The sequence below is a fragment of the Xiphias gladius genome, chromosome 6 (genome assembly GCF_016859285.1).
Source record: "Xiphias gladius isolate SHS-SW01 ecotype Sanya breed wild chromosome 6, ASM1685928v1, whole genome shotgun sequence".
In the NCBI taxonomy this organism is placed as follows: Eukaryota; Metazoa; Chordata; class Actinopteri; order Istiophoriformes; family Xiphiidae; genus Xiphias; species Xiphias gladius.
Window position 1 is genome coordinate 3,925,849 of NC_053405.1, and position 25,688 is coordinate 3,951,536.

A 25,688-nucleotide genomic window follows, 5' to 3' on the forward strand; every position below is an offset into this window, starting at 1 on the left:
AATAATAATAATAAAAACCAACTCCAGCACTAAAGCTCCTGTGTCTCAAGCGTTCTTACCCCAGGTTATATAATGTCAGTATACTTGAATGACAAAAACATTTTCTCACTTACCTCTGTTGGCCACGCAGATCGTTTTGGTTTTCTGCTTCCAGCCCAAAACGATGGAGGTGAAAGGAATTTTGTTTGCGGTGCTAAAATCCTCGCATTTAAAAACTTAAAGCAACATCTCTTTCCGAAACACAATGACCCGGTTACTCCGGATAATCCACCACTTCCTGTTGAGAGTGAGGTCTGTTGTTTCTGTTGCCAGCACCAAAACCAAAATTCCATTTACTCCCAATGGGGTGGAGGCAGAAATCTCAGATGTAAGTCTCAAAAGCTGAGGAAGAACTGTCTGCGTGGCTGGATACCACTGGAGGTAGGTGAGAAATGACCCCTTAATATTTTCAGTACAATGATTAATGCAGGGATCAGACTACACAGCTCTCATGTCCTGTGAGACGGTCAGTGTTGTGTCCATAGATGACACATTACACAGGGTAACGCGCCGGTCTGATCCCGGGCACAGCAGTCAGAGAGGTATCAAGTGTTACATGGTGACGGCGTGGCCAGCCTTCACTGATAATCAACGATATAACAACATCCAAGTAGTTTTCAGTGGAGGAACACCGTCAATACTAGAGCCTGACTGATCAACTACAATAAGCAACGCTTGAGTATATTTAAGATTAAATGTGGTGTGGTCCAGTCTGCATTATCTACATTAAATGATTCTTTTGGATCATTAAGAAAGCCCCAGTTAAATTTTATCTTTCTATATTCATTTATTCTTTTACATGTCCTCTTTTTAATCTATACGATGCAAGCTACAGGAGACATATTTACAGATTATTACAATGACTGAAAACGCCGTTTCAGAACATAATGATATATGTTTCCTAGGCAGCTGATGTATCAGTCGGGCTCTAGTCAGTACCTGAGTCATCGACCAATCAGCATCTAGGTGTCTTTATGCCCGCGCTCCATCAGTCCACGGCGCAGAGGGTGACGGTAGAATTGTTTCCGAGCCACACTGCCGGGTAGAGGGGCTGCTTGAAGTTGGTGTTCACCCTGTGCAGGAGGTGGACTTCTCTGGGCGTCACCGCGTAGAAGCAGAGCAGTCCTGCGTCGTGGTCCAGAAACACCCCGATCCTGCGGGGTACCGAGTCGGGGGGAACCACCGCGGCCGCCTCGTTTCCGTGGCAGAAGGCGAAGGAGGATGGGCTGCAGCGGAGACTCCACGAGAGGGAGTTGTGTCCCAGCCTGCAGTCATTGGATGATCCCTGATGACATTGAAATAAGGATTGATCCGACACAGGGCAGGAGTTAGAAACGCCTTTGTCGGTATTTTAGGAGTAGTGATTTATGTTTCCCCAGTCAGCAGCTGATTCGACAATTAAACAGTAAACCTGCTTTGCTAAAACTTAGAGTCTGGGATTGACTGAGATCATAAAACGTGGCTAAATGCTCTGAGAACCTCCAGTAAGTGGAACTTACTAATTCTGCTCAGAATTTTTCAGTTGGACCAAACCAATAATGATTTGACCATGTCTATTTAAGACCTAATACTATGTTTCATAATTTTAGATATAATCCATTGTCACAAATGAAAAGTTCAAGCTCTAGATTAAAAATGATGAGTTTTACATTTTACTCTGCAGTTAACACACACGAAGAGTAAAGATGACGGAAATGTTGGATTTATATGTAAAAGTGAGTGACTCCTCGTTTCTTAAAGGAAAATGTCGGTATTTTTCAACCCCAGTCTTACACTCATCGTTTTGTTTACTTTGACTATGGGTCATGTTAGCGTTGCACATCCACTGCAGAGATCTGGAACAACCTGAGATATACATTTATATGACTAAGACCCTGATTGAAAAATTACAGAATTTCCCTTTAATGCACAGACCGACATTTCCATGATGTGTAAAAGAATTAGACAACGTAGCACCTTTCTGCCGATGCTCTCGTAGGCGAGCCCCAGTGCCACCTGTTGTCCGTCCCACTCAGCCTCCCAGTAGCGGCGGCCCTCTAGGCCCTCACGGCACAACACCTGACCCCAGGTGTCAAACCGATCGGGGTGGTCTGGGTAAGACTGGAGTTCTCCGGTTCGGCTGACCACACGGTTCCCCTCGGTCAGAGAAAGCTCCCTGTGTGCCGTGAACGGGTCCAAAGACAGCGAACAGAAGTCTGCAAAGGAAAGGAACGTACAGGGGGACTCAAGACCGGCCAGTTAGAGTGCTGGTTCAGGCCCCCCCCCTCCAGATCAGACTGCTGCTACTCACACTGAAGGAGATCATTTCTGTTGTCCAGAGCGGGAATGTATGCAGAATCACCAGACTCTAAAAAGAAAGGGTGGGGGGATTAATATTTGAACCAAGAAACTGTGCCCAGAACTACAGCACATCCGATTATAAAGAAGGAGCCTAAAGGTGCCAGGACGGGTGAACTAGTGAACAACTAGTGGTCCAGAGAAGAAGACAACACAATATCACGACCGCTACAGGATGTGGGTGAAGCGCCTCCGCCAGTCCGCAGTATTCCAGTATTCCAGTATTCCAGTGCTGCTATAGGGAACAATGACCAATTTCGGAGCAAGATTTTAGCCCGGGTTCATTAACAGCTTCAAATTTGTGCCTTGAAAGCAAGAACTTGCTGCACAATACTGGTGCGAACCAGGTTAACCAATCCGTGAGCTCTGCGCATCGCCGTGGGGATGGCTTCTTCACATTTTTCCGCCTGTCAAGCATCGCCCAGGGGTGGCTGGAGAACCGTGGAGGCGAGATGGCATTTATGAGGTGGCCCCGTTATTACACAGCCAGTCCTAATAAGCACCTTTGAGGCGAGCGTGAGCACGACGGTGAGAGGAGGGAACATCCACCTATCAAACAGTGACAGCTGGGCTGGGGTTTGAGTTTCTAGAATGTAAACTCGGTATCAAAGCCGTTAACTGAATTTGAATCGCCTGGTATAAATCATAAAAATGATTAATAAACGACTCAAGTCTCGTCGGACGCATGACATATTTGTAGCTCAAATTTCAACCTGAATAGGATCAAATATTCAGTAAGAGATTTGTTAGATGCGGAGACGGCTTTTTTTCTTCTCTCTCTTTTTTAAAAATCCGCTTAGAATTTAATCCAATATGAAACCAGCTATCACAACTTGCAGCAGGGTATTTTTTTCTGGTTGCTGACTGTACATCAGGCATTTCACATAATGCTGAAGTGACACAACTGCTGATGTAATATAGATATATATATTTTTAAAGATACACTCACCCCTGTCGTCCTTTTCCATCTGCAGGATGTTTACGGTTTTCACTGTGAAAACGGGACATCACTCTTCAGAACTTACACATCAGCAACGTTCATCCTAATATAAAATGTCAATGTGGAGTTAAAAGCACGTGTGACGTTTAGATGAATGTAACAGACCTGCAGAGGTGACACTTGGGAATTCTTGGTGATAGAGACTCTGTAGCTGCTCTTTCAGGTCTGAGACGGCTCTCCTCACGGGCCCGAAGGAAACATGCGGGCTGACCGTCAGGGGGCTGGTCGCTCCTGCAGGGACCCGACTGCAGTAAGACTGACACGTCTGCCGCCCAAGAAACAGCATCAGCAATCAAAGCAGAGCCGGACTCAAACACACAAGCCGGGTTCTCAACTTTTAACAACAAACTCATTTCCCCCATCACCTGTGTGATCAGGTGTCGGTCCTGAGTGTGCGACAGTCTCTCCAGCTCGGCGTCTCTCCTCCTCAGCTCTCCGATCTGCTGCTCCAGACGCTGCAGCTGGCTCTCGGCCCGGGTCACCTCGGCCTTCTCGTGAGCTCTGATGAGCTCCTTCACTTCAACGCGACGCCGCTCCAAAAACTCCAGCAGCTCCGAGAAGATCCTGCTGCTGTCCTTCACCGCTGCTTTGGCCAGGCGCTGAGGAAACAAGCACCACCGAGCTCACTGATCGTCACTTCAAAGCCATTTTCCTCGAGGCTTTTGAATGAATTGTGATTGAATTGTTTTAACCTAACTGAGCAATATGTAATAAGCACAGGTATGATAATAATGTCAACAACTGATTGGTTAGTGTAAAAAAACAAAACAAGCAAAGGATGTCAAATGCCGCTCTTTTGTACTGATCAATCATTTAAGTCATTTGAGCGCCGTGGGTTCACACGTTTAGGGATTTGTTTGCTTTTTCCGCCTCATGCTGCTGGAACTCGAGTAACTTTGGGCTTTTGGGTGTTGAGGCAAAGACGTTTCTTCTTCATCTCCAGACCCGATATCAGGCGAGCATTGAGTTCAGTTTTAATGAGATCACTTTGAGCAACTTGTGATGGGCTTTGCTCATTATTTTTGACATTTTATAGACTAGAAAATAAACTGATTGAAGTAATAATAATAATAATAATTTTTAAAAAATAGTATAAATCAGTTGTGTAGAATTTGTATTTAATTACAACATCTCTGATGGTATGAGCTTTACACTGAAGTGACTGTACCCTTTAGTTGTTGCACCAAAGTTTTACACGAAGTTATTTACCCAGAGGCGCTTCAGTTTCCCACCATGATCCCTGATAAATCTAGCACAACCTCTTACGCTAACAATGTCATTAAGATAAATGCTGCGTTAGTTAGCGAGTATTTCTATGGCGATACACTCCTCAGCGTGAAACGCTTGGGTGGAATTTAGGGCTGCAGATAACGGGTACTTTTATCACCGACTAATCTGACCACTATTTATAACGTAACAGTTTGGTCTACAGAATGTCAGAAGACAGTGAAAGACATATATCACAATTTCCCCAAACATATTCATGCTGCTTTTTTTGTCCGACTGACGGTTCTAAACTCAAAAGATATCCAATGAGAAAACCAACAGATATTTACATTTGCAGAGCTAAAACCAGGGAATTGTTGCCAGCGTTGCTGAAAAATGACTTTTTTTTTGAGGATGACTTGATTATGAATTTCTCTTGATTGACAGATCGTTTCAGCCCTAGCGGTATTAATATGTGGTATCGGGAGCGCTGTTGGTTTTCTTCTACATGTGCAAATATATGCGGTGTGCTGGGTAGCTGAAGCGAGGGTGTGAGCATGAAGTCGTTTCTTGTGTGTTGGTACGGACGCAGCGGACGAGGCGCTGACAGAAAGACCAGGAAAAAGGTGGCTCATGAGGACATGACCTCATGGGGGCAGCACACGAACACTGTGATGAACAAACAGGCTCACCAACAGGTGCTTCGCTGAGAAGCGGGACAGGCAGCAGCAAGTACGAGATTCCCTTCCGAGCGTCGTTAGATGCATTGTAACACACGGCGTCTTTTTCTACTCACAGTGAAGGATCGCAGAGTTTGTTTCAGCTGCTGAAGCTCCAGCTCCCTCTCTCGGATTTGCTGGGCCAGATGTCTCCGTGTTCCCCCCAGAAGCCTCTGAAACGGCAACATGAAGGAGGAATAAAACCACGTGTCAGAAAAAAATACTTTCACAACAGTTGGGAGTCCATTCTTCGTTACTAGAAGCCTGCCCACCTCTCCGTCCGTCCTCTCGGGACGCACTGAGGACACATCAAAGGTGGCGTGCTCAAAGCCCCGGTCCTCAAACAGAGGAGGAGCTGAGGGGCCCTCACTCAGCCTGACAGCGCCCAGTCTCTGCAGCATCTCTACCAGCAGGGTGTTCCTGCCCAGTGTGGGCCTGGGACTGAAGGTGGTTCTGCACTGTGGACAGCTGCAGACCTGCTGACGGTCCCAGTAGTCTGTCAGGCAGCTCATGCAGTAGCTGTGGCCACATGGGATGGTGACTGGATCTCTGAGGAGCTCTAGACAGATGGAGCAGCTGAACTGGACCGGGTCCACGCTGAGAGGGGTCTGAGCCATGGCAGCTGGGGGAAACCGGACACAGGGACGGACGATAAGACTTTAGGAAAGCGAGTGACTGCTCAGGACTGCACAGAGACGCGGGACGAAACGCGACCTTCAGTGTGCAGACGATGCATCTCGGTGAGAATCTGTGAACGTAAACAAAATTCTTTTCGGCCAAAAAAAAAAAAAAAATCTTGAATGAATCTTTTTTTTCCCAAGGTCAAGTGTGAACTTTCATTTTTACTGTTAAACTGTTTGTCACATTTGCACACTGCTATTGTTACTTTGACAGTATCAGCCATTACCATTGATATTATTATTAAAATGGTTGCTTAAATAAAAGAATACTGTACAATAGTTTACAGCTTCTGCAGGTAACTTACACTGTTACACGATCACGCAGCGGTCGGTTTGGGCAGTGGGACACCTGCATAACAGAGACACCTGTACATACGTTGCGAAGTTTATCTGATTTATTTAACGTTTTTGATCCGTTCCCAAAGTCTGTCGTGGTCTGGGATGCGGTTTCGTTGCTTTACCAACGCGCAGGGATGAAATGTTGACCCCGGAACTCGAGACCGAGTCAAGTGTCTGCGAACAGACTCGCACACGTTGGTGAGTTTGTTTTTTTTTTTGTTTTGGTTTGGTGAGTGGTGTAAATATTCTGACTTGCAGCTAATTGAATTACAAAAAACCAAAAAGACCGAACCAAAACAGAACAAGACACCGGTATGGTCCTTTAAGGCGATCAAAGTTTAGGGTTTTCTGCATATTTTCTCCGTGTGGTCGAACAGTTAAAAAAGAAAAAGGATTTTAGACTTTTCTCACGACGAGCAGTGGCCGAAAATAAGTCGAACTTTGTTTAAAGCCACCGGTGCTTGTTGTCATCTCCCGCTCCAGCTCTACGGTTAACCGGCCACTTCCTGGTCGCTTCGGCCGAAACGACGCTGAACTCGGAACAAAGCTAACGTCGCAAACCTCCTCAGGTTCTGAACGGTGCTTACTCACCCGACATTGTTTTCTTACCGGCAGCCGGAGGAACAGGAAACAGGAAACAGGAAACAGGGGCGGGACCCGGAAACGGAAAGACAACGAGGAAGAGTCAGGTGTGAGTTCGACCGCCACCTGCTGGAGAAACACGGAATCACAGAGACCTGGCACAGCAGCGCGCTGTTGGCCGGTTTATCACACGCACACCGATCCCGCGACCTCCCTCAAGAGCTGCGCACAAAAACTCTGCTTTTTATCTGGTCTGCATTTATCTGATGCAGATACCAAAACATAAGCGCAAAACATACATAAAAACATGAAACATAAGCATATGAAATACATCACATTGTTGAGATTAACCCAGTGGCTCTCTACCATTTGGCTTGCGACCCCTTATACAAAGGAAAATAAAAGAAAAAGGTGTTTAGTTGGGGCCCTTTGTCACATTTCAGACCTCTGAGCTGACATTTCCCTTCTAAACTTCTCACATGGTCTCATTTACGTAACGTTTTCAATTCCGAAGAGGAACAAAAGCAACGACCGAAGAGAAGTCCCCCCCAAAAAAATGAAAACAGATTTGTGTTACAAAACCTGGATTCGTCGTCTCTCCGCTGCCGCTGATCATCTCATGACCCCTTAGATCCACCTGGCGACCCTCTGGAGGGGCCCGACCCCCAGGGTGGGACACCCGCTGAACAAAACCGTGTAGATAAAGTAGATAAAACTAGTTCCGCCTTGACCAGCGACAAAAGCAAAAATCGCTGTTCACACCCTGATGCTTCAGGATCACGACTTTAGAAATGTCAGATATAGCAACACACATTTTACTGGTACTTTTATTTTGATACCTCAAAATGGACCTTTTGTCCATGTTGGCTTTAAAAAAAAGTTGAGGTTCAAAGTTCATTCTCGACTCTGGAAACAGTAGTGGACAAAACAATTTCACCTCGAGGTCCATTTAGTGGCCGAGTGAGCGAGTGGTGCTTTGTACCTGCCTTCTAAAACTGTTGTACGTTAATATTCTTTAACTGGCTTTTGCGTTTGAATTAACGTTGAACCACAGTTACTGATAATTTACCATAATAGTGTAAATGATTGTTCATTTTCAAAATAAACATTTATTCTGGGTCATTGGGTCACTTTTTTTTTTTTTTGGTGTGGTGATGATTTCAGTTGCCCACTGGATGGCGCTGTTCAGCCTTCTGTGATACAACAGGCTGGGTGTCAGACGTCTCCTCGGTATTGAAGTGAAACCCATCCAACAGCATCACACCAGACAGAAACGAGAGTCGTGGTCTCTCGGCCTCTCGAAGGAAGCGGCGTATGTTGCGATAACCGGAGGGTGCGGTGAGGAGGCAGGACAGACAGCAGACGTGTCCTCCTCACACCGTCCACCTCGGAACGTGGACCCAAGACCAGCGTTTGTCTCCACCGTGACAACTTAGGACACCTCTGGATGTTCAGTCTACTGTGAAACGTCCTCTTTGGAATAAACGCTCCCGCCAGAGACGTGAAAACACTCCAGAGAGTAGCTGACCTCACGGAGGACTTTTAAAAACAGCTCTTAAAAAAGCGCTATGGGGGGGGGGCCACGAAAGAGACATGAACCTACTGGACATCCCGGGTCCACAGCCCCACTAGCAGCTCTGCCAGGCTGCACCCAGGCTAAGGCCACGCCGACTGCGGCGCGCTGACGTGCTTACAATGACAAGGCTAACGCGCTGATCTTTACCACGCGCGCGGTTTCGGTGCTAATATTTGCTACAAGACGGAACCCAAAGTACAGCCGAGGCCGACGGGGACGCGGTTTGTTCTGTAGGTGTTTAGTCACAAACCGTGTGTTGGGGAAACCTGAAACTTTCGACCTGACGATGGCACAAGGTGGAAAATCAGTGGATCGTGTCGGCGCTACATTTTTCTTTTTTATTATTATATTTTGGGGATCCATCCGATATTTGTGCGGAAATTTCACTCAAAACCGCGAACGTTAACCGGCGGCGCTAGAGGAAAAGTCTGGGACCATCAAATTCAGGGGGATACGTTGTACAGCCACGGCGCTAGCATGGCTAAAAGCAAACGACACACACACACACACACACACACACACACACACACACACACACACACACGCCCAAAAATTGAGATACCAAAATCAAGAGAAAGCCAAAGAAAATAAATGAGTGACAACGTGATTTTTTTTAAAAAGTGCTTTTATTTGACGTGTCTGAGAAGCTGCTCCAGGGCCAACATACAACATACAGCACCTCCAGAACGTATTCAGACCCCTTCACAGCCCGGTGTGATCCATTAAAAATAAATAAATACATAAAAAAAAAGTCCACTTTTGTCCTAAGAGCAGACAAGTACAAACAACAGGTCAGGTCTACATTTGATTTCCTCTAAAATGAAATTTTTTTTTTTTTTTTAAATGCACTCTGCTCTCTGAGAGCTGCTCCGAAGGTGTGTGAATTTATGTGAATTCATCTTTTTTATTATTTTTTTTTTTGGGAGGCACTTGAAGGAGCCGCATCTAATGGAGAGGGGGGAGAAATGTAATGTGTTTGAGTCTAATTCAGTCTTATCTTGCTTTTTTTTTTTTTAAAAGAAGTGACAAAAAAAAAAAAAAAATCATCATTTTTGCCTCAGCGGCAAAATTGAGTCCAAACAAGATGATGATTTGCACTGAAGGCAAATGAAACAATTATATCCCACTGACAGGTTTCCTTTTCTTCCCCGGAGGAAAATGAGCTTTAAAGACTCGAAACTGCATTTAATGGCTTGTTAAAATAACTTTAATAACTTTTTTGCAGCAAAGCCCCCGTGGCCTTTTCAGTGCACAGACGCAGCTGATGTTGCCGCAGTTAACAGCCCGTCTGCCCGGGAGTCCCGCCACTCCCATCCTGTTTCAGAGGGCGCTCTTTGGCAGCCTCCTCCCACAAACGGAGGCCCCGTGTGGGCTTTGAGAGGCCGCATCAGCCCCCTGGAAGACAGATGGATGGATGTGGTAAAAAGAGAGGATCTACTGTGAGGTAGACGTGCACAGCGTTGCTTCTCATAGACCAGTCTGTTGGTCGGTCGTGAGTGAACAAAAAAAAAAAAAAAACCACAAAAGTCAAAGCCAGGCAGGGCCAGACACTGGGCTGTGAGAGACAGGAGCAATTACTGTCTGAGACGTCATCGGCCCCCCGAGAGAGGGAGGCAGGCAGAGGGGAGGGGAGCAGGAAGGAGAAGGATAATAAAGGAAAAGAAGGAAAACCACAAGGGACCCCTCAACTTCCTTTTGATCTGAGCAAAGGGGGAAGTAGAGGAGAAGACAAAACCACACACTTTCTCTCTTAAATTCCGTAACTTTCGCCCTTTAAAGGTGGCACATGTTGGCGGGAGATTCCTTGGAACAAGGCCCCCGGTGGCCTCTGTCCCATGGCCAGCGGTGGCCTTTTAACCACGACGGGTGCTTTGTCCCATTTCAGGGGGGTGGTCTCCTCAAAAACATGCAACCCCCGGAGAGGCTAGCGGGCTAGACGTACAGCCCCGCCTCAAACGAGACCACCCGCAGATCCACCAGCCGGAAGCCGGACGGTTTTGCTCTTTCCCTTCAGAAGTCGAAGATCTTGAAAGCGCCGGCACAGAGTCGTGCGCCGTCAGCCGGCGGCGGCAGCAGCCTCGATGGTTGGGTTTTAGTTCTGCTGTCGTGCATGAAGCTGTTTTGAGCCTCTGCGGTGGCAGATTGGCTCAACAGAGTCCTCTCGGGTTGCCTGTCTCTCTCTCACACACACACACACACACACACACACACACACACACACACACACACACACACACACACACACACACACACACAGCCGTAATCCCCCCCACTGATCAATAAACCTGATAAGAACTCCATCCCTCCAGCTGGCAGCGACTAAAGCTCTGGCAGCCACGCGGCTTCTCCCGGGAGAAGCCAGTGCGGCCTGTGAACTGAGAGAGAGTGAAAGAGAGGGAGGATGACGATCCATGCAAAGGTGTGTGTGTGTGTGTGTGTGTGTGTGTGTGTGTATCGGGCAGAAATCCAGAAAACTTAATCTCGGGTTTCCATGCGAGGATCAATCCATCGTTCTCGACGACTCTTTCAGCCCGAAGCCGTTGTTACGGAAACTCACACCGGCCAGTAATAGCGATTTGTGCCGAGCTGACGTGCGCTCGGCGAGGACACCGGCGGTTTCCGTAGGAGAGCAGGAGAGTCCAGTCCCCGTCGGCCATCGACGTTTCATAAAAGCTTCCATCAGGACAGCGTGAGGGGGGTCACGTCGGGGCGACTTAAAACCGGTTGCACCAGACAAACTAGACCGGCTGTTGCAGAGAGACTGGTTGGTTGCCGCCAAATGACACCTGCTCAACTGCCAGGTCGTATGTACGTAACTGAACCAGCTGACAGAGCTAATGCTAGCAACAAAAAACCCCCAAATCCAAACAACACACTGAACGTCAACCTCCTAATATTTGACTCAAGAGGAAAAGACTTAATATGGCCGACACAGATTTAACACTGTGTATAATTAGTTGTTTTACAACTGGGACGACCTTTAGTCAAATTTCACAAAATACACAAAATACGCCAAATTAGAAAATACAGTGCCAGTGTTTTGTAATTTTGGGGGGGTCACGCTCTGGCTTTCCACCTTTAATTTGACTCGAAGCTTGACGTTCACCTCCCCATCTGGGCGAATCACGGCGTGACTTCGCTGATACTCCGCTCTGTCCGGGTTGGCGGAGGGACGATGCCGGCTGCCTTGGGTACGTTTTTTTCACGTCGCTCTGGGAGAAACCCATCGAAGAGCTGGTCAGCAGCGGCTCTGCTCGCAGCCTGTCCCATTGCTCCGCCGATTTCTGATTGTCAGATCTCTCTCGGCTCGGTACTCGTGCTAATAACCCCGGAGAGCGGATGAGAACGTAGGGGAGCCTCACGGAGGGTCGGACGGGACCGGTCCGACTGTTTTCGGGGACTCGCAGAGAGCAAAGAGGAAGAGGGAAAACATCTGCTGCGCTGACCTCCGTGGGTCTCTAAGCGTCACGTCTCCGGCACCTCCGACCACGCCCGACATCACCGCTAACCGCGGTTCGGGACCACGGTGATGCGGCCGAGTGCTGCGGCGCGCACGTTACGGCAGATCACAGAGCAGCCCCTTATAGTCATTGTATTTGGGGTCAAAGTTCAATTTCGATAAACCTCGGCCTAAAAACCTGCCGGGAAAAATCAGGGTGCGGCGTGTTTTTATGGCTCTCGTGACCCAACAATTATGTTTGGGATTCTGCAGAATACTTCTTCCACACACTCGACGACTCGTTATGCACCAAGGCCTAGATTCCTTTTGTAGAAACTGAATCGATGCACCGCGTTTGAATTATTACACAGTGCCAAGACCGGTGTGTCCGAGCCGATTGGCTCTTCACACCACCGGTGTGTGGAAGCTAAAGGTAAAAAAACTGTCTCGTCCCGCGGTCGTCTCCATCCTCGGATTCTTCCTCCGTCGTATTCCCGAAGGGATTTAACTCATCTCCGCAAAGCAGTCGAAAAGGAAAAACAAAAAAACAACACAAGGCCAGTGACACGCCAAGAGGAAGGACCGGGATTTCCCGGAATTAGGACAAACACGGATGAATTAACCATCGGAGAGAGACTTCGGCTCCCGAATTCCTGCCACCGCCGTCTCTCGGCGCGGGGTTCTCTAAAAACGGCGGGGGGAGACGCACGCGGGCCCCGTCCACGCTGAGGACTGTCACAGATTTAAAAAGACGAAGAAAAAGAAAAAGTGCTAAAACCGACAAGGACTGCGGCTCCATCTAAACAGGAAGTTTGCTGACAGGGCTGAGTGGGAGGCTGGTCGCCATCGTCGCAGGAGCGAGACAAAGGGAAAGACGTAAGAGACAGGATGCGCCCAGAATAAATGATGAGAGGCTTTTTCCACAGAAGGGGGGAAAGAAAAAGTCACATTAATTTTTAAAAAGACACAAGACAAAACAAGAAGGTCAGGATTGGGTCTATTTCCAGTTTTTTTTTTTATTTTGTAAAAGATTACAAGAGTTATTACATCCTCACTTTAAAAAGATACAATAGGAAAATAAAAGGCAAAATCACCGATTCATTTTGATTTTTGTAGCATATTTTCATTACATTAAAAATCAGAGAGTTCACTTAATTTGCAGCATTGTGAAGATAAAGGTCCCAGGTTTGCTCCAGCGTTCCATTTGTGCCTCGACTTGGATAAAAGCCTTCATGTGCAGCATTTAGCTTCCTTCATTCGTCGCAATTGCAGAAATCCTGTCAACTGGCTTCACAAAGACAAAAACAAAACAAGATCCGACAACATACAAAGAGATAAATCTGATTCGGAGGCAGCTACAGAACAGTTTGCCTAAACTAGATTCTATGCTTGAATATTAAAATAAATCACTTTCCTTCATTTGTTAGAGCAAGAACATTTGCATATTCACAGATATTGTAAAAAGAGCCACAGCATATTTCCATAAAACGTACACCGCTGCCCCTTTCAGCAGAAAACACAAAAGAGATCTGGTTTAGTGGTTTTTACAAGGTAAAATAACAGCTTTCTAAAGCTGCTCTGATTCTCTGAAAAAGGCCTTCAGCTTCTTTTCAATGACGTTTTTGCTGAAGAAAAAAAAAAGAAATCAGGCTTTTTTCCAGACATTCGTCATATTATTGCCTTCACCTTCTCACTCAATACAAGCAGCTTTTGTAAGTCTGATCGTGCGTGTGTGTGTGTGTGTGTGTGTGTGTGTGTGTGTGTGTGCGTGCGGTTTTTGCTCAGTTAAAACCTGCTTCATCCAGGTGTGTCGCATTTATCCGGGAGCGGAGTGACAGACCGTCTTTATCCACCCGAGTCCTAAAAACAGCCTCAGCGTTGCCCACAACATCTTTCACAATCAGAGGACAGACAGATTACACAGTACAGCACTTTTTTTTCCTTTCCTCTTTAGTTCAAAGGCCATTTTTTGTTCTCACTTCCCTGATTAGTGTAAGTGACGGGGTCCTACGCGAACGCCGCGCTTTCTGCTCGGGTTCGGACAATTTTGGTCATTTCACACGAGGGATTTCTGTGTTTGTGTTTCTCTGTGCTTTTTCTCACTGGTTTAAAGTAGACGGAGCTCAGCTTTAAAAAAAAGGAAAAAAAAAGCGTACGCACCAATCAGGATTTAGCAACACATGATGGAAATTTAACGACGGTTGGTGGGCTGTTCGCTACCGCTGCCGGTCGAATGGGATCGAACCACACCCGCACAGTCCTGGCGAAGCACGCTAGCTCCTAGTTAGAATTTTGGGTGTTGCGCTCTCGAGTTAACACCCAACACCAGCTTTAACAACAGCCAAAGCCTTTTCTCAGGAGCAGTGTTGCATTTCCAGATCTCTCTGGGCCATTTCAAGGGCCAAAGGCCAAATCTTTCGCATTCATCTTCACGACATTAATTTTCCCCGTCCCCCCGCGCCCGATCTTAAAGAGTCGATTTCCCGGACTGTTTTGTTTTCGGTCTGTTTTGTTTTCGGAGATTCCCACTGCCGAAACACCCCAGCGCAACACGATGGAGAGAAATTTTGCTTGTGCTGCTCAAAGCGCTGAAAAATGACTTCTGAGGAAAAACAAAACAAAACAAAACAAGACAAAAAACAAAACTCAACAGCAGCAAGTGCTTCAAGTTGATTCAAAGAAATACAAAAACAGTAAAAACTGTCCGTGGAGTGCTTGATAAAACAAATTTGGAAAATTATTTTTTGTAATTTGGGTGAACGGACCGACTTCATGGTTCAACTTGTGGGGGACATCAGATGTTAGTTACAGCTTTTAAAATAAATGGGGATCTTTCAGAACACTCGTAGCATGTGAGACAAAGCCAGTGAGACGGGAGACTGAGAGCGACAAGGCCTCCTTTCTCGAGCGGAGTCCCGCTCCACATTCCTCTCATTCTGCTGGGCACGATCCGACCGCGACCACAGCCGGCTCTCTGTCCGTCTCAGTCTCTTCTGGGAATTTTTTTTTTCTTTTTCTGATGTCAGGAAATCCCTGCGAGGACAGGGTGGTCTTTTTTTTTTGCAGACCACCGGTCATTGTCAGGTCAAAGCCAATCTCAGTCCGGTCGCGCAGATGCTCGGGTAATAGTGCTGTAAAAAAATACCGATTTCCCCCGGGATTGTGCCGAAACGACCGCCGCAGCCTGATCCTGCTCCTGCCGCAGCGACACACAGATGAGGCCGAGGCAGACCCACCGGAGATCCAGTGATCCAAAAGCAGGTTACTTTCTGGGGCCATGTGGGCTCACACTTCATCCACCAGAACTCACCTGGCCCCGTCTCTCTCTGGTGAGTCAGAAGATTTACAACAGGGACATAAACTGCCACTGAAATGGTAGAAACGCGTTGACTTTGGTTTTCACTTTTTGATTCGTAGATGAAGTGAAGAAAAAGGAGAAAAAGCCTCTTCTGTATGATCTGCTGCGAATTATTGCTTCGCCTTACACTCAGACAGCTCTCTAAATAAAAATAAGACAAAAGCGACCTGTCTGACTGAGCCGCTAACTTGTGTCTTTGGTCTGTCCCTTAACGATCTGCTTGAATAAAACGCACCTCTTCATCTCGCCCCTCCCGTGCCCGAGAACAACTTTCCATAAGCCCGCTCCCTGACGCCCTGTCAGGTTTCCGGGGGAAGTAAAATCCACTTTCCAGTTCAGCCAGTTCAGAGAGACGCCTCCTATCCGCAGCCAACAACCGGAGGTCGTTAGCACCCGACCTCAGAGGTTCGCTCATCGAACCTAGATCGCTACATTTCGTTTGTGCTGACTAATTTTACCTGGTGCACGGGGCACAAACATCATAATATCCAGGGTTAATAGCAAGTCTTGACATATTTGCAGTGAAAAATAGCAACTATTTTGAGAATAAAAGGAGCCAAATGAACCGCTTTTCGCAAGGATTTTACGTCCTCGTGCTTCGAAACGTTGGCCTGTGTCCTGCTGCTCAGCAGTTTATGAGGGTCTCCTGGTGGAGGTGGCTCAGAAGACGCCTCCAGTAACAAAACGTAAGTGGAAAAGTGGTTGGAAACTGCAAAGTAGCTTCTGTTTATGTCCGGAGTTCCACAAAAGCTGCGATTTACAGCTTTAAAAAGGTCCTTTTCAGGGTCAGAGTCTTTGCCAAAGGCCAGTGCAGGGGGGGTTCTGTTAGCGCTGCGCCGACCTGCTGGACCAGAACGGGACGAGAGATGATTTAATGTGGATGAAGCGAAGGGTCAACGTGCTTCCAGTCCCGATCTAGCTCTGGCAGGAACGGCTGCTTGACATTCTGCCCCGACTGAACTGGAAGTGAACTTCCCCCAAACCTCGCCTTCTGCAACACATCCTCATTCATTCTGCCTCGCCCCGTCGTTTCCTTCCTCTCCTCCTGAGTCCGAGTTCAGTTTTCAAGCAGTTTCCCTTCATGCGGCCTTTTTACAGTAACTCTAGTTCTCATATTAGCTGCAGTTTCTAACTGGTCTTTTTTATTGTAGCAGCTTCTGTATAATATGAATTTATGACTAACTTGTAACGAAATGTCCCTTTATATGGATTAAAAATGAGATGATCTTGCAATTATTTGCTTGAGGTTTGAACTTTTCAGGAAAAAATTATATCACTATGAAGTTCTTTCTATGCTCACCACCAATTTGACATTTGCAGCCCATTTAAAGGGATATTTCATAACACTAATTACATTCATCATTAGATTATCTGCTATCTTTTCCCTTACTTACGCAGACATGACATGTTATTGATAAAACATGAGAAAATTTTAATATTTTACAGTTGTGATTTTTTTTTGTTTTGTTTTTTTTTTGGTTTAAATCTGGACTTTCATTGCACTAAAACGAAGCCCGAGTTCAACCCATTTTCTCTCTTGCTGCTTGTCCATCATCCAGTTTCTGGTCAGCCGTGTTTTTCTCATGAAGAAGAAGCTTGGAGTGTCTGATCAGCCGATGCTGTAGGGCCAGATTTGGTCACCGCGACCTTTAAACTCGTCCACAGTTGTAAAGAGCTGATAAGAAGTTAAAAAGCACCAGATTGGGCCCTCGCCCTGGCTCCTGGAAGTACCTGCTCCGTTCTCCTAAAGCAAAGCCTGGAGCAGGCTGAGTTATATATTTGAGCAGTGGCAGTGAATATTTGATCCGGCCTCTTGAGTAGAAATTGAGAGAAAAAGTTGAAACTTTCTGAATCATACTGAACTGGTATCTGGACCCCGGCTCTGCCCGTTACTCAAACGAGAGCAGGTCCGGGTGCGGCTCCGCGTCTTCAGCGCTCACTGCGGGGCCTTTGCTGCAGGGGGCGCCGTTCCCGAGCAGGACCTCCTCGCCCAGGCTGATCCGGCGGGGAGTTTTCCCCGAGCAGGGGGTGGAGGCGAGCCGGGAGTCCGGGCCCGATGCCTTCTGCCAGATGTTGCAGGGTTTGGCTCTGGGCTCAAGCAGAGGGGGATCTTTGTTGATGAGGTCTGGAACAGAGAGCTGGAGCTGGGGCTGATGTTCCTCCGTGTCTCCTTGGGTTCTCCTGTCTTCCACGTCATCTTCTCCGCCACCCATCACTCCATCCACCTCGCTGTTGCTCCCTCTCGCCTCCAAATAAGCAGCGACCTTCTCCCCTGCGTTGCCCAGCGACGGCGCGATATCCGTCGACCCCTCTTCCTCCTTTCCTCCCTGCTGCTGCTCCTCACTGCGCCTCGGCTTCTCCTTGGCGATAAGGGGCATCTTTTCAGGGGAGGGGAGGACCGAGGAAGAGTCTGCGGCGTCCGGAGAGGAGACCACGGGGTCAGAGGAGATCATCATGTCCTGGGTGGTCTTCAGTGCGCGGGGGAGGCGCTTCTTCCCCGACGGGGGCGGTGGGTCCAGCCGAGGGAAGGAGTCGCAGGAGGAGATGTGACTGGAAGAGAGGAGAGGAAAGGGGGCACACGCGTGTGAGGATGATAAGGAGAAAGGAAAAAGGGGGAGGCGGAGTGATGGAGAGATACAGAGGCAGAGGGAGGTAAGGAAGTAAGACAGACAGGAGGAGGAGGAGGAACTAGAGGAACGGCAGGAGGAAGCAACTTCATATTTTCACAGGTTTTAAAAAAGCATAATAAAAATAAGGCAATCGAAACCCATCTTCATGATACGGGACCAAGTTTTACACCAAAACTGGTGACCTACTAAATTGTTACAGGTATTAAACAGCGTCTAATGAGAATCATTTTCTAGTCATAGAAATAATTATGGACAAATATGTACATGTCATGATGAACATTACCAGAACTGATGATTTATGACTGGTGTGGTGGATCTGAGGGCACGGGCAGGATGTCATTATGTTATCTATCACATATCGCTACCCCGTCGCTCCGACAGACACGGTGAGACGCTTTGCCAAGCATGGCGTGTCGGCTCCCTTGCTCTGCGCAGGTTTAAGACATCTTTTAACAGACGGGGTTTGTGGTGTCCGTGAGTTTGCCCTGACTGTCGGCCATGTTAGCCAAGTAATGCCATATTTCGCCTTGTGCGTCTGCTTTGTTGACAAACCGTGGACGGTCGGCAAGAGCACTTGTATTTGCTGCACTGCCGGCTGGCACGCCCACTGTGCCCGCGCACACACACACACACACACACACACACACACACACACACACACACACACACGCACACACGCGCGCACACACACACACTGCCCTGCTGTCACACATAATAAGCTCTTATTAAAACAGGCTATTGTACCGTTTTTAACAGCAGAATATTGTTCAACATGTCACATTTTGCTGGTGACTAACTGGATGATGGACACCATGGTATTTGGAGAACAACTAAATCCTGTCAGGAACTGCCGGGGCATCAAACATAAAGAATTGTGTTCGAGCAAAAAAAAAAATTCAATTCCAGTTTTACTGAGTGATTTAAAGTTTTCACGCTTTAGCGCCACCTGTAGAAAAACCGGCATCACATTTGGCAGGAAGCCTCAGACTCATCCTACCTGCACTCGTCTGCAGACTGGAGTGTGTTACTGTAAGTCAGGGAACGCGTGCATCTGGAGGAGGGTGCGGAGTCAGTCCCGGTAATTACTGCTCGCTGCGTTGCACCGAAAGTGTTTACAAAAACAAACAGCTCACTGCTGGGAGAGAAAAATTACCATGGCAACTACATCCCGCGGTGAGAAAAGAGAAGGAGTCATTATTACCGCCGCGTGATCTTTCACTGGCGCTGCGAGGGGTGCACGCAAACAAAGACGATTTAGTTCAATACACACTGCTGTGCTGTATGACAATATAGAGAGCTCAGACACCTTTGTTAATCAAAGGATTGCAAATTAGAAATGAAATAAGTTAACGTTTCTAGCTTCATCTGTGCAAAGTAGGCCCACGTGTCTATAGAGAAGGTCAACACCAATCTGAATACGGGAATAAATAAACCTCTTAAGACCAATCGCTGATAAAGAGGTCATGCACTCTTTATTTCCGGGGGGAAAATTGAAAAAAAAAAGAAGACTTGGGCTGATTTTGTGCGCCAGCCTGCTCCCCACCTCCTCTCGCGCACTCATGTTTCAACAATGGGGAGCCAGTCAGTTATTACTTAAAAAACACTCTCAGCTTCAGCCGTTCAAAACCAGTCGGTGGCCCGGAAAAAATCTCTGCAGCCCATTACTGGTAAATCAAACTTAATATATTCACAGTCCAGTGAATGGAGACAAATGGAGGCAGAGCGGCTGAAAAATGACTTTTGCCTTAATGATCTTGAGTTGGGGACACAACAGATCAGTGCCTCCGGAACAAATCCACAAATTCAGACACGAGTGTGTGTATGTAAGCGAGTGATGAATGCAAAATTAAAAGGCATTTCCACTCTGGCTGTAAAAGAGGCTGAAAAGTTCAGTCTTGTTCAATTTCAGACCTCTGGCAGGCTCCTTTGATGTGCAACCGCTAATTAAAAACCACATTTCACAGGAAAAATCTTAAAACATTTTAACATCTTCTGACCCAGTGCCTGACTCACAGCGACAGACGCTTCTGTCAGCAAAGGTAATCTGATATTTTTCCCTACAATAAGATGATGTCTTTCAGTGGTTTTACCATTAAATTGAATGGGCAGCCTTGCTTTTTTACATATCCGTCCTAAAATGCATACATACAGTACAAAAGCACTAAAAAACACTATGAAAAGAGAGTAAATATTTAATTTATGACTAGTTTGGATTCAGGATTAGGGTTAAAATTAAGATTAAGATTAAGTCTAGGTGAGGCTATGTTGAAACTGAGATTCTGTAAATTCTTTTTGATAGTCCTGCTAAAACCTCAGTCAGTGGTATGGGTGCAGTAAGTACTAATAGCAGCAACTCTGTCGTAGAGGTCCTCACACACACACACACACACACACACACACACACACACACACACACACACACACACACACACACACACACACACACACACACACACACACACACACACACACACACACACACACACACACACACAGCCACACAGCCAGCACTCCTACCTGTTGGCGGTAGTCTGGCTGAGTTGGTCCATGCAGCTCCACACGGCACCGACGTTTTTGTTGACCTCAGTGACGCCAATGTCACCGAGGTGGCTGGGCTCCTTTCGCCTTAACAAGTCATTGACCTGGCAGGACGGAAGACAGACAGACAAACAGACTTAAGTTATATGGGTAAGTTTTCAATCAGATATTTATCGCCTCAACTGATGTGACAATAATGTGATGCAACTTGAACCCAGATGTGTATTCTGGGTACTTTCTTTTTAATAAATCACAGTACATAACCTCAAATCAGAGGTTAAAGGACTAGAGGATGTACGCACATTACGACTTGCGGAACTCCACGTTTCCTCTCTGTGTGCGTCTTACTAACCTTTGCCCCGACAGCCTTGCCCAGGTTAATGGCATTTTTCAGCCTCTGTTGGCCTCCGGAGGATGGGGAGTCGACGGAGCTGGACCCCAGGCTAGGATTAGCCGATGCTGGGGAGCGTCGGGCCAAGGGCGGGCCCGGCCTGGAAATCTGGGGACTCTGCTGCTGGGCAATGGAGTTCTCAAACATGCTTTGATCAACTGGGTGAAAGAGAGAAGACAGGGGAGAGAAAGACGGACAGGTAATTACACAAGCGGGATTTAACAGAAGACACCTGCTGCGTTACTCTGCAGCTTTGCACAAAAAAAACAAACAAAAAACTGATGTTGCATCATCAGAAAAAGATTGAAAGGGATTTCACGAGAATGCATACAACATATGGGGGTCGAGGTGGGAGAGCAGTAACACTGTATGCCACGCAGTAATAAGCATCGACAAAATATGAAAGCAATGACACATGCACACGAATAGTAAGAAATGCCGATGAAAATGAAGCAGAAAATGTCCAAAATGCAGGATCAGAAACGGCAAAACATAAAAAGGGAGCTCAGGTGGTTGTCAATTTACTGAGGACAAAAGTTCTTACCTCTTGGAGAGAAATGTTTCTCAGAAGGCATTTAATGAGACATAGAAGAATCAGAAAGAAGCATTTCATGGAACTGTTTTTGCTTTGTCACAAAAATGGTGCTAATGTAATGATGTCCAAGGGGACAAGTCATACCAGACGGGTATACACACATCTGAAAGGTACACTGACTTGGCCAGGTGAGTAGAGAGACAATATCAGCATTTTGAATCGGACGGCGCCTCAAAAAACGGGCGGTACAGGTAACCTTGACTTCGCTTTGCGCGCACGAGTATTTCACTTTCAACTGTCCCAAACAAAGAGAGCGACAAAAGCACATTGGCCAGAAGCCAGAGGAAATGTGATCCAGCTTTATGAATGAACGTGATACAGGGTTGCATTCAGAGTAACCTTTAAGGAGACGAAGATACGAGAGGAGCAGAGAGAAGGACATACATTTACTTTACAGCGAGCTGGCACTTAGTTATAGAAGTCATCAAATCGCAAATCAACTGCCACAGCAGAGGGGTGCAAAGTGAAACCACACAAAGACACCGGGATAAATGTAACTATATAACAGAGATCGATTCTATGTGTACGTGTGCACATCCGGGTTTGAGCACGTGTGGGATTCTGTTCTACGATGGACGACCGTGACGGAAATGTGCGTACTACATGCTCCCTGCTGTTCACGCTGCGGCGGCAGTGAGCGCTCGGACTAAAAACAGGCCTGTGCTAAAAATCGCACTCGGCTGCGTTGGTGTGAGTGTGGATAATGTTGCATTGTGGCAAAAGTGGAGCTAGGTTCAACTTTTTACCTAGGACCGCTATTAGGCTAATGAAAACTAGCGCTGACAAAAACGGAAAAAAAGGACTGCGCTGTTGTGGAGGTAAGACGCAATGCGATCCAGAAGTCCAGTCTCAAAAGCACAGCCATAGGATCAAAGGCTCCTCAGATACCATTCATCGGTTTATAACACAGTGAGGCGTCTAAATGTCAGCTAGCAACCTTGTTAGCTTGGAGAGCTTTTCCTCCCCTTTAATAACTCCTTACTGAATGAGATCTTTATAGAGTTTTTATTGCAGTTTTATGGCGGTAAAACTGCAATAAAATACTCAAAATTAGCCTTTTTTCCCCCCATTGGAGGACTTCAAACTGTTAGCTAAATGTCTAGCCCTGATAAGGAGAACTCACTGTGGACAGTATAAGGCCTATGTCAATATACCCTTTGCCCATTTGTACCTGTGATAAAAAAAGACACTTAATTTACATGCTTTAGGACTTGTTCAATATTCTGCCTGTCGGCCAAGGTCATTCATGTGCGCCGACTGTACATCAAGGTCATCAAGTGATCACAGGATCCATAGTGTCACATTTCACGGGCTATAAAAACACCCCTATTGATCCCACCAGACAATGAGGCCACGTATTCTTCCCACTTCAACTCCTAACGCTGGAGTAACGGATGGTCCTGTAATGTAGCAAAGCACGAGAAAGGGAGGATGTTTGTGCAACGCGCCTTATGATGTGCTCTGTAAAATTTACGTGTCATTCAATACACTTAAATATTAACAGGTCACAGGTCTCGTCGTGTCTAGAAAAGCCTGGCTGCTGAAAAGGTGAAACCTGCTGTTTGGAAAGGAGCCCGGGTGTCTCAGCCTGGGCTCATTTACACACGGATGTGATTTATCATCATCATTTATGACCGCCTGTCAGCTGGACTGTCCCGGAGCCAGCTCTGAAACTCTGCGTGCCAAGATCTCAGATTATCTTCCTAAACAAGTGACCTCTTTCAGTAAATACAAATCTTTTCCCAGGCGTGTTTCAGGCTCCAAAATTCAACCGCTTCGCAACTTGTTGTCATTTCTTTCTTTACAAGTGAAATTACCCCCAAATGCTACATTTCGGTATTCGCTGTGCTTCTATCTTCTAGCACGGTGCCGGGGCCGATGGTAGCACGGGTCGTCATCGCCACGCACCGGGTAGCGGGAGAGTGTCGAGAAATTTGTTAAACAGAAACAACGTGGGAGACAATAAAGGGGAAATGCGGGTGGGCGAGTGACTTAAATGGGACGTATGCTCTGGGACAGCGACCTAAGGTGCCCGTCATAGTTGAGGAATTGAGGGAAGGTGAGAAAGAGGGCGGAGAGGGAGAGTAGAGACGGGACGAGAGAGTCTACAGCGATCAGCAGCAAGTTATCGGTTTTAACGGTGTATACCCCCACAGCAATATTTCCCGTTTACTGCCGTGTGGAGTCGTGTATGTGTCTGAGTTTAACACCAAAGTCGGTAATTATCCCTCTGAAGAGAAGACATGTGAGAAAGATCAGGAAGGGTTTGCCTGCGTTGAGTGCTGACACGTGAAGGAGACGGGGAGTGAGCTTCTCGTCCAGGTAGGTACCTGCTTCAACTTGGTGCGTTGTGCTGTCTCTAGTAAACAATGGCTCACACCTGGAGGTCGATTATTTGTCACAAGCCTTAGGAAGGTGCCTGGAAATCGGCTGAGGAATGTAAGCTGGTGTCCGCGCCACATGTTGAAAGCGCAAACAATCTGTCTCTTCACATCTATTTCCCTTACCGGTGCGTTGAAGGTGACCACAGCGCAGGGGCCCGGGGGGAAAAAATGTTTCAGCAAACATTGAACCCTAAATAACGGCGCTGCCACTTCTCCGAAGAGGTAAAGCTATTTCAGTACCCACAAACTGAAGGATTCAATGTTAGTGAGCCCTGTTTCCTCCTGACAGAATTTAGGAGACGCTTTGTCCAATTTGTCACTTCCCCTGCTGAGATTTCCCACAAGTGTCTGCACCTCACGAGTGAGAATTTCATCCGGGCAGACGGTTGATCTATGTCCTCCCAATCAGCGGCGATGGCACAGCCTTCTGTGCCGCATCCCCACTGTGATTTAGGCCGAAACAGGTGGATTTTTCCCCTACAAATTCTGCCCACTGTGGCATCACAATTTGAGGCGTAATCGTTTAAAAACTGCACGATCTAACTCCTTCGGAGGCTCGTGTTTCTGCGAAGGCCGTTCTAAATCAAACAGTGCTGTGCATATTTCATTTAGGCCGTCACACACTCAGTTTCAAACTAAGTAATTAATGTGAATGAAATTAAGTTTTAGCCTAATGAAAGGCTGTTGGGACAAATTAAACAGCGCTGTGTCACAGATTCATACCGTAGACATAATGTAAACATACACCAACCATGTTTCGTGTCTGCAGTAAGTTAAAAAAAAAAAAAAGACAAAAAGAAGCACACTTTAAAACTCCATTAGGCAAACCAAACTTGGTGTTGCCCCCCCACCCAACACAGGAAGTATACTGCTGCCGTGGAGGCAGTGAGTTGGCTATGGGCTATAACTTGAGCCCCATTTTTTTTTTTTTCTTTTTAAACCCATGTTTGTTTACATTTTGACAAATCAGCATCATTAAAAGTGTGGCCCAATTGCCGTTACCAGTTCCTGTTTGCAAAGTACCCATGAATGCGCAGACAAGCTATCATTGGATTAGTGTGATACTGAAGAAAACTTGAAAACGAGACGATGCTCAGGCAGGTTCTGGAGTTTTAAGGAACATCTCTTTCATTTATGGTCCTTTATTCACAGTGGACATCTGAGATAATGGATATCCCTGGGGGGCGTAGGTCACACTGAATCTAAAAATATGTTTATTCTGTCTGTGCATTCAGATTTGAAGGCGTGTCCCACGGTTTGAAAACCTCGGCACCGGAGTACTGAGAAATATTTAGGTGCTATGGGAATAATTTTCTGAAAAAAAAAAAAAAAAAAAAAAGGAAGAAGCTGCTGTAATCAGAGCGAATAAAAAAGCTGAGCAGGCTTCCACTCCAGGGACCTCCTGCAGCCTTTTTGTTTAATTCAAGAAGACTGCGTACCACTGGCAGATTAGTGTTTGTTTGTGAGTCTGTGCTGCACTGTGTTTTAATTACAAACAAGCCTGAAGGATTCCATCTGTAATAATTATCGTTCATTAACACCGAAATGAGGATTTTCTCTCTTTCTCTCTTCAGGAGCTGCTGTGGATTAACAGCATTAGTCAAACAACAGCCAGATTAGAAAGAGAAACAGATACCGATCATTCACGCTGTTGTGAAAGCAGAGCTGGGAAGGCTGTTTTCGGTATGTAATTCCACGTGTAATCCCCCTCACACCGTCTCGTGATTCGTAGTTACATTTCAATCATTTCGGCACATGTAATCAGTCACTTCCCAACCTTGCCGGATAAACCGACACTAGAGCAAGATGAGAAACAGAGCAGTAAAAAAGAAAAAAAAAAAAAATGACATTTATGGGGCACAAAACAATTTTGAG

General features: G+C 46.6%; 2 protein-coding genes across 9 annotated transcripts in view; both read right to left on the reverse strand.

Moving 5' to 3' along the window:
* Positions 1–4: 4 nt before the first annotated feature.
* LOC120790592 (E3 ubiquitin/ISG15 ligase TRIM25-like) lies at positions 5–6,970 on the reverse strand. 7 transcript variants are annotated; one of them, XM_040128303.1, is made up of 10 exons: positions 6,912–6,946; positions 6,287–6,330; positions 5,574–5,923; positions 5,379–5,474; positions 3,742–3,975; positions 3,482–3,641; positions 3,326–3,367; positions 2,330–2,386; positions 1,996–2,234; positions 5–1,324 (listed from the first exon to the last, which is right to left on the reverse strand). In XM_040128303.1, exons 3-10 carry the CDS (start codon positions 5,916–5,918, stop codon positions 1,028–1,030), a joined length of 1,470 nt encoding a protein of 489 aa, XP_039984237.1. In that variant the 5' UTR covers positions 5,919–5,923; positions 6,287–6,330; positions 6,912–6,946; the 3' UTR covers positions 5–1,027. The 7 variants fall into 7 exon arrangements, with proteins under 7 accessions (XP_039984237.1, XP_039984234.1, XP_039984238.1 ...); XM_040128300.1 differs by having other exon boundaries at positions 5,574–6,049; positions 6,912–6,942; XM_040128304.1 differs by lacking the exon at positions 6,287–6,330 and having other exon boundaries at positions 6,930–6,970.
* A 9,877-nt stretch (positions 6,971–16,847) lies between these two features.
* The window catches only part of LOC120790887 (carboxyl-terminal PDZ ligand of neuronal nitric oxide synthase protein-like), a 167,278-nt gene continuing 158,437 nt past the window's right edge, over positions 16,848–25,688 (reverse strand). For both annotated transcript variants that reach the window (XM_040128856.1, XM_040128855.1), the window contains exons 11-13: positions 20,796–20,992; positions 20,423–20,547; positions 16,848–17,825 (exon numbers count right to left, since the gene is read on the reverse strand). In XM_040128856.1, the coding sequence (XP_039984790.1) occupies positions 17,165–17,825; positions 20,423–20,547; positions 20,796–20,992 (983 nt within the window). In that variant the 3' untranslated portion in view covers positions 16,848–17,164. The remainder of the gene's footprint in view (positions 17,826–20,422; positions 20,548–20,795; positions 20,993–25,688) is intronic.